The 14,001-nt window shown below is 33.3% G+C and overlaps 1 protein-coding gene and 2 pseudogenes across 3 annotated transcripts; all 3 read left to right on the top strand.

Annotated features, from left to right (window-relative positions):
* The first annotated feature begins 18 nt into the window (after positions 1-18).
* On the top strand, positions 19-2,021 carry LOC139786096 (cytochrome P450 6A1-like; annotated as a pseudogene).
* A 1,068-nt stretch (positions 2,022-3,089) lies between these two features.
* On the top strand, positions 3,090-7,243 carry LOC139786095 (probable cytochrome P450 6a13). Of its 3 annotated transcripts, none has more exons than XM_071725254.1 (7): positions 3,090-3,351; positions 3,619-4,032; positions 4,666-5,038; positions 5,275-5,800; positions 6,074-6,295; positions 6,431-6,682; positions 6,843-7,243. In XM_071725254.1, the coding sequence occupies exons 3-7, from the start codon at positions 4,706-4,708 to the stop codon at positions 7,013-7,015; spliced, it is 1,506 nt and encodes a 501-aa protein (XP_071581355.1). In that variant the 5' UTR covers positions 3,090-3,351; positions 3,619-4,032; positions 4,666-4,705; the 3' UTR covers positions 7,016-7,243. The 3 variants fall into 3 exon arrangements, with proteins under 3 accessions (XP_071581355.1, XP_071581356.1, XP_071581354.1); XM_071725255.1 differs by lacking the exon at positions 3,619-4,032 and having other exon boundaries at positions 3,092-3,351; positions 4,666-4,832; positions 4,908-5,038; XM_071725253.1 differs by lacking the exon at positions 3,619-4,032 and having other exon boundaries at positions 3,093-3,351.
* Positions 7,244-8,681: 1,438 nt separating this feature from the next.
* On the top strand, positions 8,682-14,001 carry LOC139786097 (probable cytochrome P450 6a13; annotated as a pseudogene).

Here is a 14,001-nt window from a genome sequence, read left to right as displayed (position 1 = left end):
AACATCCGTGGGCGATTATTTGGCAGAAATGTATAACACCTACAAAGATGAACCAATGATTGGGATTTTGCTAGAAAACACCAGTTCTTATTGTACAAGATCTGGATTTAATTAAGGATGTTCTTATCAAAGATTTCTCCGTATTTGCTAACAGAGGAATACCCACTTCCGAAAAGGTAAGAATATTTTAAGCTATTATATTTAAATACTTATATAATATATATAATATGTACGTATTTAAAAAAATATATAAATAAAACACACATGTCGCATCTGTTTTAAAAAGATTCATAATATACTTGTATAATTTTCGTATAATAAGACTTATTAAAAATGCGAGATGTAGACTCCAAGAGACTTATGCAAGTTTCTGTAAGTTAGTAGAATTTGATTTTGAGTTAATTTACTTGATTACAATACTTTCTTTGTCACAGGCCGATCCGCTGTCGCAACATCTTTTCGCTTTGGAGCCGAAGAGGTGGCGACCGTTGAGAATGAATCTGTCACCTGTTTTTACATCCGGTAAAACTAAAAGAGATGTTCTCTTTAATATCAGAATGTGCTGACAATCTTGTCCAATACATGGAAAAAATAACGAGCGAAAATAAACCTGTCGAATGCCGCGAGTTGACGGCCAAATATACGACCGACGTTATCGGCAGCTGCGCCTTCGGCATCGAGATGAACGCTTTGTCGGACGAAGACAGTGAATTTCGCAAGATGGGAAGAAAAGTATTCAATCCGACTTGGATAAATATATTACGAATGAGAATCAGACAAATGTTTCCGTGGCTTTACGAATTGTCCGCGTACGTCCTACCACAAACAGAAACCACCAAATTCTTTACGCGTTATCGTGGAGACCATGAACTACAGAGAAACGAATAATATCCTAGAAATGATTTCATCGATATGTTGCGCGAATTAAAGAAACATCCAGATAAATTGGGCGATATCGGTATGCATGTTTATACATATTTACTTCTCTCTGTCATAAGACTATCTTTCACATAGAAATACCATACCAGTTTGCATACTATAGTTTAAGATAACTTTAATATAATTTTGAAAATAATAAATTTATATATGTGTGAATTGTTGAGTGATTATCTAATCTAATAAAGAATTAAATAGAAATAAATTAATCTCAAACAACATTAAATTGATATATTATTGATTTAATAAAACATGATATTTTAGGTATGACAGATAGTTTATTAGCTTCTCAAGCGTTCGTATTTTTCCTTGCTGGCTTTGAGACTTCATCGACGACTATTAGCAACGCGCTCTACGAGTTAGCATTAAATCAGAAAATACAAGATAATCTGCGTGAAGAAATAGATGAGGTCCATGCAAAACATGGCAGAGACTTAACGTACGATAATAAAAAAAAATGGATTACTTAGATAAAGTTTTCAAAGGTAAGTCGTTTGAAGAATAATATGAAGAATAATATATGCTATATTATTTGTTTTTTTTTAAGCGATATTGTAACATGATATCATTGCTTAGTAAATTTTGATCTAATTGTAGTTTTTCAATATTTCCATAATTTAACACTATTTCTTAATTTGTGCTTCGCATTACGAAATATCCGCCGGGGACAATGCTTATGAGAGAGTCAACGTCGAGTTATACTTTCGATATTAACTAATTCTTATATAAAAAAAAGGTATGGATTCCCACTTACGCGATTCATCGAGATCCTAATATTTATCCAAAGCCAGATGTCTTCGATCCAGAAAGATTTAATGAGGAAGCTGTGCGAAGCAGGCATCCGATGGCTTATCTACCTTTCGGCGACGGGCCAAGGAATTGCATTGGTATAGTGAAATAATTTGAAATATCCCTTTCATTTCCCTCCAGGCAGAAAAAAATTTTAATCGAAAAATATTTAATTTGTTACATATTTTTCAAATGAAATACTTTTATCGAAAACTTTAATCAAATTTACATTCATGATCGTTATTTTATTTTCAGGAGCATTTTGCTCGTTTATCAGAGTAAAGTTGGGCTCGTAAAGATTTACGAAACTACAAAGTCGAGATTGCAGAAAACTCCAATACCCTTTGTAGACGATCTCGTAAAGCATTCATATTAGCGCCAAAAGGCGGACTACACTTGAAAATAACTAAAATTAATCGACCGGAATTTTTTCAAATTTTTCTCGAACTCTTCACAGAAACGTAATAAAAAGCGTGAAAAAGTTAATTAGACTTAGAAAAATTATAAAAAGTCAATTTTCCGCTGTAATAGTTATTAAATTTTTTAATGTTGCTGTGCATTTACATCATATGTAAACAGTTAATAATTAGATAGTTTAATTGTAAGTTTATGCTGTTATACTGCATATCTTAATAATATATGTAATCTTTTAAAATTTCTTTATTTCTTGAGATAAACGCACACAACACACTAATAAAGTATTTAAATGTTCCAAAAAAAGAGTTTCAATTAACGTCATTGGTAGGTTTCAGAAGGTCTTAAATTCGAGTTTAAGACACTATATACGTTTCGACCTTACTTGGTCTCCTTCAGATTAAGAGAAAAATACATTTAAAAATAATAAAATTTACATATGCTTTGTTAATTATTATTTTTTCTAACAGAATTAAATTATTTATAATTTTGAAAAAAATTACGTTTCAGATTACATTTGACAGATAGTTTAATAACTTCACAAGCATACAGGATATTTCATTGCTGGTTTTGAAACTTCGTCGTCGATATTAGCAATACGTTCGAGATCGAGTCTTTCATTACCGCAAAATTAATATCCGCGATTTCTTGTTCTCTCTCGCTTCTTTAACAAGGTTCTGTAATTCCTTTCGCATTATATTCCGCTCAATTGCGGCTAATTGCACAGCCAAAAGAAGCATAGAATAAATCATTATAAAAAAAGACGTTTTCACTATATATTTAACTTAATCGATGCATTTATTCGCAATATGATTAAACAAAACGGTCAAAAGCTCAGCACCGAAATCCGCATGTTAACATACTGTATATGTATATTAGGTGTAACATGTGATGTTATCTAATCGACTTTTTCGAGTACCACTACTTGCAGAGTCACGATAACGCGCACTAGATGCGATGCAAGGAGATAAATCTTGCAAATACCGTTTCCACAATTCATCGTGACTCACGAACTTGCACGGGTACACTCTTCTCGCGCTGGAGCGTCCGCGCTTATAATTCGGCACGATCTAGACGGCGACGGATAGTTGAATTACCTCCAGTACACCGTCGATAGTATAAATTCGCACTTACAGACTGACGCGAGCTGATGCACGACGCAGTATATGGCAGATGCAATTAAATCGCAATTATACCGCCATCCGCGTTCAGGTATGTCACGTCCGTCGCTTGTACCAAAATCAAATTTCAGAAAAAAAAAACAAATTATGTAATTTTATCCTCAAATATGCCATGTGTTGAAAGAAGTTACTTCATCGCACTCCCATTTATCATCATCATCAGCGAAGAAACCGCCCACCGGTGTGGAATCGATCTCGCGATATTTTCTCCTTACCGAAACACCGCAAAAAATAAAACGATATCGATCGTATTGATAAACGTATCATTATCTCTGAAGTGTTACATCGTGCGTTGCAGATCGGACGTTATCAGCAAGTCTCTCAATTCCTGAACAATGGTTTACTTCGTTTATTTTACATCGAACGTGCGCGCGTTACATACGTGTGTGTGCATTCAATCATTCGTTCTCGCATTGAATAATCGTCATGAAAGTAATATTGACGTGTCTGTGTGACCGCTATACCTCTCCTACTTTATCTCCACTGCGCTGCCAGATGCATGAGATGTTCGGATTTAAGCGCTAAACTTTCTTTCTCGATTTATAAGTGACAATCGATGAAGTGAAAGATAAACAATCATCGAGTGGTCATCGAATTGAATTTATCGAGAAATTTCATTTGTTTAGTCGGAGATAAATTTTACGCCTTTAGATTTCAAAAAGATTTGAATGATCGGAACGTAACACTTATGTATTCAGCATGCTATATTGAGGTAATTGCCCATACTTTTTCCTTCTTTCAGTTATTTCTCAACTCTGATGACACAACATGGTTGTGCATTTGTACAAATATTAATTCGTTCTATAGCGTCTTTTCCCGGACGAACTTAGATTACTTGTATTATCTGTCACCTCTAGCATCATGAAAGATACGAGACTAATGTAATAACTTCTTAATAACATTTGAGTGTAAATCAGTTATTAAATCGTCGGTTGCAAAATATTGGAAATGAGATACTTGGTACTAACATATACAATACAAAGAAAATATCTGTGATACCAGAATACGGTATCAAATTAATATCAACGTAACAGTTAATATATGAACAAAGTTGAATAATTGAAACTATCAATATCAATATTACTAATAATCGACATGAATATTTTAAATGGTTTACAACTAAAGGAACGTTTCTTCGATACTTCGATACGATCTTCAGATGACATGCTAAGTTAAATACAAAATACATATTATTTAAATCAATATTTATTTAAGAATAATATTCATCAAATCTAATATAAACTCGTTTTGCTTAAGATAAATTTTGATTAAATTTCATCCAAATTTATAATTTCAACAAGACGAAGGTTTATAAAACAAAACAATCTTCTTCCTTTTCTTTCAGTAAAGAATATTCGTAATAACTAATCGACGACTGCTGGACAATGGAACCCTTCGAAATCCTGTGCGGCATCGCCGTCGTAATTCTCGCTCTTTATTATTTCCTCACATCAAGTTATGACTTTTGGAAGTCACGTGGCGTTCGTGGTCCACGACCAATACCGGGGCTGGGTAATTTTAAAGACGTTATGCTTACTAAAACATCCGTGGGCGATTATTTGACAGAAATGTATAACACCTATAAAGATGAACCAATGATTGGGATATTCGATAGAAAAACACCAGTTCTTGTTATACAAGATCTAGATTTAATTAAGGATGTCCTTATCAAAGATTTCCTCGTATTTGCTACTAGAGAAATACCCATTTCCGAAAAGGTGAGAATATTTTAAGCTATTATATTTAAATACACATATCCAAAGAAAATATAAACAAAACACACATGTCGCATCTGTTTTAAAAAGATACATATATACTTGTATAATTTTCGTATAATAAGACTTATTAAAAAATGCGAGATGTAGACTTCCAGAGACTTATGCAAGTTTCTGTAAGTTAGTAAAATTTGATTTTGAGTTAAATTTACTTGATTACAATACTTTCTTTGTCACAGGCCGATCCGCTGTCGCAAAATCTTGCCCTTTTGGAGCCGAAGAGGTGGCGACCGTTGAGAATGAGACTGTCGCCTGTTTTTACATCCGGTAAACTAAAGGAAATGTTCTCTTTAATATCAGAATGTGCTGACCACCTAGTCCAATACATGGAAAAAGTAGTGAGCGAAAATAAACCTGTCGAGTGCCGCGAGTTGACGGCCAAATATACGACTGACGTTATCGGTACCTGCGCCTTCGGCATCGAGATGAACGCTTTGTCGGACGAAGACAGTGAATTTCGCAAGATGGGAAGAGAAATATTTAAACCGTCTTGGAAAAATACATTACGATTCAGAATGAGACAAATGTTTCCGTGGCTTTACGAATTGTCCGCGTACGTCCTACCGCAAACAGAAGTCAGTAAATTTTTCACGCGTGTTATCGTGGAGACTATGGACTACAGAGAAACGAATAATATCACTAGACACGATTTCGTTGATGTGTTGCGCGAATTAAAGAAACATCCAGATAAATTAGGCGATATTGGTATGTATCTATATATCTATATATTTCTTTTATCTGTCATGGGACTATCTTTCACATAGCAATACCATACCAGTTTGGACACTAGTTTAAATAATTTTATAAATCACAATAAAGTAAAGTTAACTTTTACTTTTATAACAACAATTTGTTCTTTATTGTTGAATTTTAACATAATATAACTTTGAAAGTAATGAATTTATTATGTGTGTGAATTGTTGAGTGATTATATAATCTAATAAAGAATTAAATGGTAATAAATAAATTACATTTTAGATTTGACAGATAGTTTAATAGCTGCCCAAGCGTTCGTATTTTTCGCTGCTGGCTTTGAAACTTCGTCGACAACTATTAGCAATGCGCTCTATGAGTTAGCATTAAATCAAATAGTACAAGACAATTTACGTGAAGAAATTGACGAGGTCTATAAAAAACATGGTAGAGACTTAACATACGATAATATAAAAAAAATGGATTATTTAGATAAAGTTTTCAAAGGTATGTCGTTTGAAGAATAATATATGCTATATTTTTTTCAGCGATATTGTAATATCATATCATTGCCAGTAAACTTCAATCTAATTGTAGTTTTTCAATATTTTCATAATTTAACACTATTCTCAATGCATATAGAAACATTACGAAAATATCCGCCAGCGACATTACTTAGGAGAGAATCTATGTCAAGTTATACTTTCGATGGTATCAACGTTAGTATACCGAAAAGTCAAAAAGTATGGATTCCCATTTACGCGATTCAGCGAGATCCGGATATTTATCCAAAGCCAGATGTCTTCGATCCAGAAAGATTTGATGAAGAAACTGTGCGAAGCAGGCACCCGATGGCTTATCTACCTTTTGGCGACGGGCCAAGGAATTGCATTGGTATAGTGAAATAATTTGAAATATCCCTTTTCATTTCCTTCCACGCAGAAAAGTTTTTAATCGAAACATATTTTTAATTTGTTACATATTTTCCAAATGAAAGTACTTTTGGTCGAGAACTTTAATCAAATTTACATCATAATGGTTCTTTTATTTTCAGGAGCGCGTTTCGCTGTTTATCAGAGTAAAGTTGGACTTGTAAAGATACTACAAAATTATAAAGTTGAGACTTGCGAGAAAACTCCAATACCCTACGTAAACGATCCTAAAGCACGCATATTAGCGCCAAAAGGCGGACTACACTTGAAAATAACTAAAATTAATCGACCTTAATTTTTTCAAATTTTTCTCGAACTCTTCACAGAAAGCGTAATAAAAAGCGTGAAAAAATCTGTTAATTAGAATTAGAACAATGATAGAAGTCATTGTTTCCGCTGTAATAGTTATTAATTTTTTTAATGTTGTTGTGCATTTACATCTTATGTAAAATAGTTAATAATTAGATAATTGTAAGTTTATACTGTTACTTATCTTAATAATATATGTAATCTTTTAAAATTATCTTCTTTATTTCTTCAGATAAACGCCCACATAACACAAAACTAAATATAAGTATTTCAGAAACGTTTTAAATTTTCAAAAGTTTCTATATAACACTAAAACGTCATTGGTTATAGTCTAAAATACAAAACAAAGAAACATAAAATTTGAAATGTCTACACGATGTTTTTATGAGAAAGGTTTTCATAATATACATACAAATCAACTGAAATATATATAATAACAGAATATTTGCTAAAATCTTTATAATCCTCAAGCAAGTGCATTCAAAACTTGGTGAAAGGTGTAATACTTATTCTTGTAATTCTATTTATTATAAAAAATTATATACTTAGTAGTCTTATAATAAAATTACCCTTCTTACAAATATTTTGTCCTTGTCAAGAAAATGTTTTGCAAAATATCTCAGCTTATATAGAGACAGTTGCAGAATCTTTAGATGTTTGTGAAACCTTTCATAAACGTTTTGTAACAAAAACATTGGACATTTTCACATATCCAAGACGTATATAGATATGAGATATTTATATTGTAACGCTATGCTAAGGTCTCTGAAGCCATATTCATAGGCTGTTCTTATTTCAAGACCGTCTTAAGTAATATCTTAAGATGCTAATACGGCTCTGTATTGCTTCATAACATCTTAAGATTGTACTTGAGACGGTCTTTAAATTTAAGATCCGACACTACATACGTTTTCGACCTTACTGGGTCTTCTTCAGATCATAAGAGAAAAATACATTTAAAAATAATAAATTTATTACATATGCTTTGTTAAATTATTAATTTTTCTAATAAAATAAATTATTTATAATTTGAAAAAATTACGTTTCAGATTACATTTGACAGATAGTTTAATAATTTCCACAAGCATACAGGATATTTCATTGCTGGTTTTGAAACTTCGTCGTCGATATTAGCACTACGTTCGAGATCGCGTCTTTCATTACCCCAAAATTAATATCCGCGATTTCTGTTCTCTCTCGCTCTTTAACAAGGTCCTGTAATTCCTTTCGCATTATATTTCGGTCAATTGCGGCTAATTGTACAACCGAAAAAAGGATAGAATAAATCATCTAAGGAAAATGTTCTCACTATATTTAACTTAATCGATGCATTTATTTGCAATATGATTAAACAAAACGGTCAAAAGCTCAGCACCGAAATCCGCATGTTAACATACATATGTATATTAGGTGTAACATGATGTTATCCAATCGACTTTTCCGAGTATCGCTACTTGCAGAGTCACGATAACACACACTAGATGCGAAGAAGGGAGATAAATCTTGCAGAAACCGTTTCCACAATTCATTGTGACTCACATACCTCTCCTCGCTTTGGAGCGTCCGCGCTTATAATTTCGCACGATCTAGACGGTTAGTTGAATTACCACCAGTTAAGGCCTCCCGCACAATGAAAAATATAAGGAACAGATATTAGCGATTAGGACTAAAGAATCAAGAATAAAGTTGAATGCACGATGAAAATGACAGGCATCAGAAACAGGAATAACACAGGTAATAGATTTTTAACCTATCGGAAAGCCGTGTATCAATGCTACACCAGCTTTATTCCTGATTTCTTATTCCTAATCGCTAATATCTGTTCCTTGTTCCTTATATTTTTCATTGTGCGGAGGCCTTTACACCGTCGCGTGAGCTAGTACAAGCCTACAAAAGTTCGCGTTTACGGGCTGACGCGAGCTGATGTACAACGCAATATATGACGAATGCAATTACATCGCACCGCCATCCGCGTTCAGGTATGTCATGTCCGTCGCTTGTACCAACATCAAATTTCAGAAAAAAAAGAAGAAACAAATTCTGTAATTTTATCCTCGAATATGTGTTGAAAGAAATTACTTCATCGCACTCCCATTGCATTCATCATCATCATCAGCGAAGAAACCGCCCACCGGAGTCACTAGCGGAGAGGAATCGATCTCGCGATATTTTCTCCTTACCGAAACATTGCGAAAAATAAAACGATATCGATCGTATTGATAAACGTATCATTATCTCTGAAGTGTTACATCGTGCGTTGCAGATCGGACGTTATCAGCAAGTCTCTCAATTCCTGAACAATGGTTTACTTCCTTTATTTTACATCGAACGTGCGCGCGTTACAATATGTGTGTGTGCATTCAGTCATTCGTTCTCGCATTGAATAATCGTCATCAAAGTAACGTTGACGTGTCTGTGACCGCTATACCTCTCCTACTTTATCTCCACTGCGCTGTCAGATGCACGAGGTCGAGGTCGACGACGGGCTTGGATTTAAGCGCTAAACTTTCTTGCGAAAACGATGAACTTTCTTTATCGATTTATAAGTGACAATCGATGAAGTAAAAGATAAACAAACATCGAGTGGTCATCGAATTGAATTTATCGAGAAATTTCATTTGTTTTAGTCGGAGATAAATTCTACGCCTTTAAATTTCAAAAAGATTTGAATGATATCGGAACGTAACACTTATGTATTCAAGCATGCTATATTGAGGTATATATATAATATTTTAATTGCCTATACTTTTTCCTTCTTTCAGTTATTTCTCAATTCTGATGACGCAACGTGGTTGCGCATTTGTACAAATATTAATTCGTTCTAGCGTCTTTTCCCGGACAAACTTAGATTACCTGTATTATTTGTCACCCCTAGCATCATGAAAAATACGAGACTTATGTAATAACTTCTTAATAACATTTGAGTGTAAATCAGTTATTAAATCGTCGGTTGCAAAATATCGGAAATGAGATACTTGGTACTAATATATACAATACGAAGAAAATATCTGTGATACCAGAATACGGTATCAAATTAATATCAACGTAACAGTTAATATATGAACAAAGTTAAATAATTGAAACTATCAATATCAATATTACTAATAATCCACATAAATATTTTAAATGGTTTACAACTAAAGGAACGTTTCTTCGATACTTCGATACGATCTTCAGATGACATGCTAAGTTAAATACAAATACATATTATTTAAATCAATATTTATTTAAAATAATATTCCTCAAATCCAATATAAACTCATGTTTTGTTTAAGATAAATTTTGATTAAATTTCATCCAAATTTATAATTTCAACAAGACGAAGGTTTATATAACACAAACGATCTCCTTCCTTTTCTTCAGTAAAGAATATTCGTAATAACTAATCGACGACTGCTGGACAATGGAACCCTTCGAAATCCTGTGCGGCATCGCCATCGTAATTCTCGCTCTTTATTATTTCCTCACGTCAAGTTATGACTTTTGGAAGTCACGTGGCGTTCGTGGTCCACGACCGATACCGTGGCTGGGTAATTTTAAAGACGTTATGCTTAATAAAACATACACTGAGAAAAAAATTTGTTGAAAAATGTGTTCATCTAACTAAAATATTTAGTCCGATACGTTCAACTAACATTAGTTGAATTAACTAATTCTTGATTTAAAAAATGTTGATGGTTGACATGAATGAACTATACCTTTTTTAGTGCAACTTAATTATTGTTGAATCAATCATTGGATCAACAACTATACAAATTTAGTCCGTATAACCAATTTTTTTCCTCAGTGTACGTGGGCGATTATTTGGCAGAAATGTATAACACCTACAAAGATGAACCAATGATTGGGATATTCGATAGAAAAACTCCAGTTCTTGTTATACAAGATCTAGATTTAATTAAGGATGTCCTTATCAAAGATTTCTCCGTATTTGCTAACAGAGGAATGCCCACTTCCGAAAAGGTGAGAATATTTTAAGCTATTATATTTAAATACATATATCCAAAGAAAATATAAACAAAACACACATGTCGCATCTGTTTTAAAAAGATTCATATATACTTGTATAATTTCGTATAATAATACTTATTAAAAAATGCGAGATGTAGACTCCAAGAGACTTATGCAAGTTTCTGTAAGTTAGTAGAATTTAATTTTGAGTTAAATTTACTTGATTACAAAACTTTCTTGTCACAGGCCGATCCGTTGTCGCAAAATCTTTTCCATTTGGAGCCGAAGAGATGGCGACCGTTGAGAATGAATCTGTCACCTGTTTTTACATCCGGTAAACTAAAGGAGATGTTCTCTTTAATATCAGAATGTGCTGACCACCTTGTCCAATACATAGAAAAAGTAGTGAGCGAAAATAAACCTGTCGAGTGCCGCGAGTTGACGGCCAAATATACGACCGACGTTATCGGCAGCTGCGCCTTCGGCATCGAGATGAACGCTTTGTCGGACGAAGACAGTGAATTTCGCAAGATGGGAAGAAAAGTATTCAATCCGACTGGTATAATACGAATGAGAATGAGACAAATGTTTCCGTGGCTTTACAAATTGTTCGCATCATACGTCCTACCGCAAACAGAAACCACCAAATTCTTCACACGCGTTATCGTGGAGACCATGGACTACAGGGAAACGAATAATATTACTAGAAATGATTTCATTGATATTTTGCGCGAATTAAAGAAACATCCAGATAAATTGGGCGATATTGGTATGTATGTTTATATATTATACTTTTATCCGCCATAGGACTATATTTTACATGGAAAAATCATACGAGTTTTCATGTGTCTAAAAGTACATTTATAAATCATATTAAAATAAAGTTGACTTTTACTTTCATAGCGACTTCTTTATTACAGCCGTAGTACGGCCGACAATAATTGCCGGTTGAACATAATATAACTTTGAAAATAATAAAATTATATACATATATAAATTGTTAAGTGATTACCCAGTAAACAAAAGGATAGCAGTGTATGTCGACAGATTGATAACAGATTAGATCAAAACATGTCAGCAGACTGACATTAACTGCGTCCCTTATGTTCTGTTAGGGTGCCGTCCCATGCAGGACGGAATTTCGGAAAACGGAATCTCGGAATCATTCTGATTGGTTAGCCTCATGGGGCTTGTACTGTGCCCCATGGGGCTAACCAATCAGAATGATTCCGAGATTCCGTTTTCCGAAATTCCGTCCTGCATGGGACGGCACCCTTAGTAAAGTCTGCTAACATAATCAGAACGCAGATTGGCAACAGAAACCGCGCGGACAGAGCCTACTGACAGGCAATGTAAACAGATTCTGTCATATTTCTGGTAACAGTTTGACAACATCGTCTGATAAAGCAGCTTCTGTATGAAAATTGTTGTCCTTCAGACATGAAAATTTACTGCAAGCTCTGCTTAGAATCTGTCTGCGCAGGTTTAGCTATCTGGGTTAGCTAATTTCAAACAACATTAAATTAATATATTGATATATTAATAAAAGATGATATTTTAGATTTGACAGATAGTTTAATAGCTGCTCAAGCGTTCGTATTTTTCGCTGCTGGCTTTGAAACTTCGTCGGCGACTATTAGCAATGTGCTCTACGAGTTAGCATTAAATCAGAAAATACAAGATAATCTGCGTGAAGAAATTGATGAGATGTATGCAAAACATGGTAGAGACTTAACATACGATAATATAAAAAAATGGATTATTTAGATAAAGTTTTCAAAGGTATGCCGTTTGAAGAATAATATATGCTATATTTTTTTTTCAGCGATATTGTAATATGATATCATTGCCAGTAAACTTCAATCTAATTGTAGTTTTTCAATATTTTCATAATTTAACACTATTCTTAATGCATATAGAAACATTACGAAAATATCCGCCGGGGCCAATGCTTATGAGAGAGTCCACATCGAGTTATACTTTCGATGGTACTAAAGTTAATATACCGAAAGGTCAAAAGGTATGGATTCCCATTTACGCGATTCATCGAGATCCGGATATTTATCCAAAGCCAGATGTCTTCGATCCAGAAAGATTTAATGAAGAAACTGTGCGAAGCAGGCACCCGATGGCTTATCTACCTTTTGGCGACGGGCCAAGGAATTGCATTGGTATAGTGAAATAATTTGAAATATCCCTTTTCATTTCCTTCCACGCAGAAAAGTTTTTAATCGAAACATATTTTAATTTGTTACATATTTTCCAAATGAAAGTACTTTTGATCGAAAACTTTAATCAAATTTACATCATAATCGTTCTTTTATTTTCAGGAGCGCGTTTCGCTGTTTATCAGAGTAAAGTTGGACTTGTAAAGATACTACGAAACTACAAAGTCGAGACTTGCGAGAAAACTCCAATACCCTACGTAAACGATCCTAAAGCACTCATATTAACGCCAAAAGGCGGACTACACTTGAAAATAATTAAATTAATCGACCTTAATTTTTTCAAGTTTTTCTCCAACTCTCCATCGAAAGCGTAATAAAAAATGAAGAAAATCTGTCAATTAGAATGATAGGAGTCATTCTGTAATATATAGTTATTAATTTTTTTAATGTTGTGCATTTACGTCTTATGTAAAATAGTTAATAACTAGATAATTGTAAGTTTATCTTTTAAAATTGTCTTCTTTATTTCTTCAGACAAATGCCCACATAACACAAAACTAAATATAAGTATTTCAGAAACGTTTCAAATTTTCAAAAAAGTTTCTAGATAACACTAAAACATCATTGGTATTATATAGTCTAAAATACAAAACAGAGAAACGTAAAATTTGAAATGTCTACACGATGTTTTTATGAGAAAGGTTTTCATAATACATACAAAATCAACTGAAATATATAATGAAAGAATATTTGCTAAAATCTTTATAATCCTCAAGCAAGTGCATTCAAAACTTGGTGCAAGGTGTAATACTCATTCTTGTAATTCTATTTATTATATAAAATTATATACTTA

This window comes from Temnothorax nylanderi, unplaced genomic scaffold (assembly GCF_030848795.1).
Source record: "Temnothorax nylanderi isolate EJ_2023f unplaced genomic scaffold, tnyl_v1.0 TNYL_tig0955_pilon, whole genome shotgun sequence".
Classification (NCBI taxonomy): Eukaryota; Metazoa; Arthropoda; class Insecta; order Hymenoptera; family Formicidae; genus Temnothorax; species Temnothorax nylanderi.
This window is presented reverse-complemented; position numbering and strand designations above follow the sequence as displayed.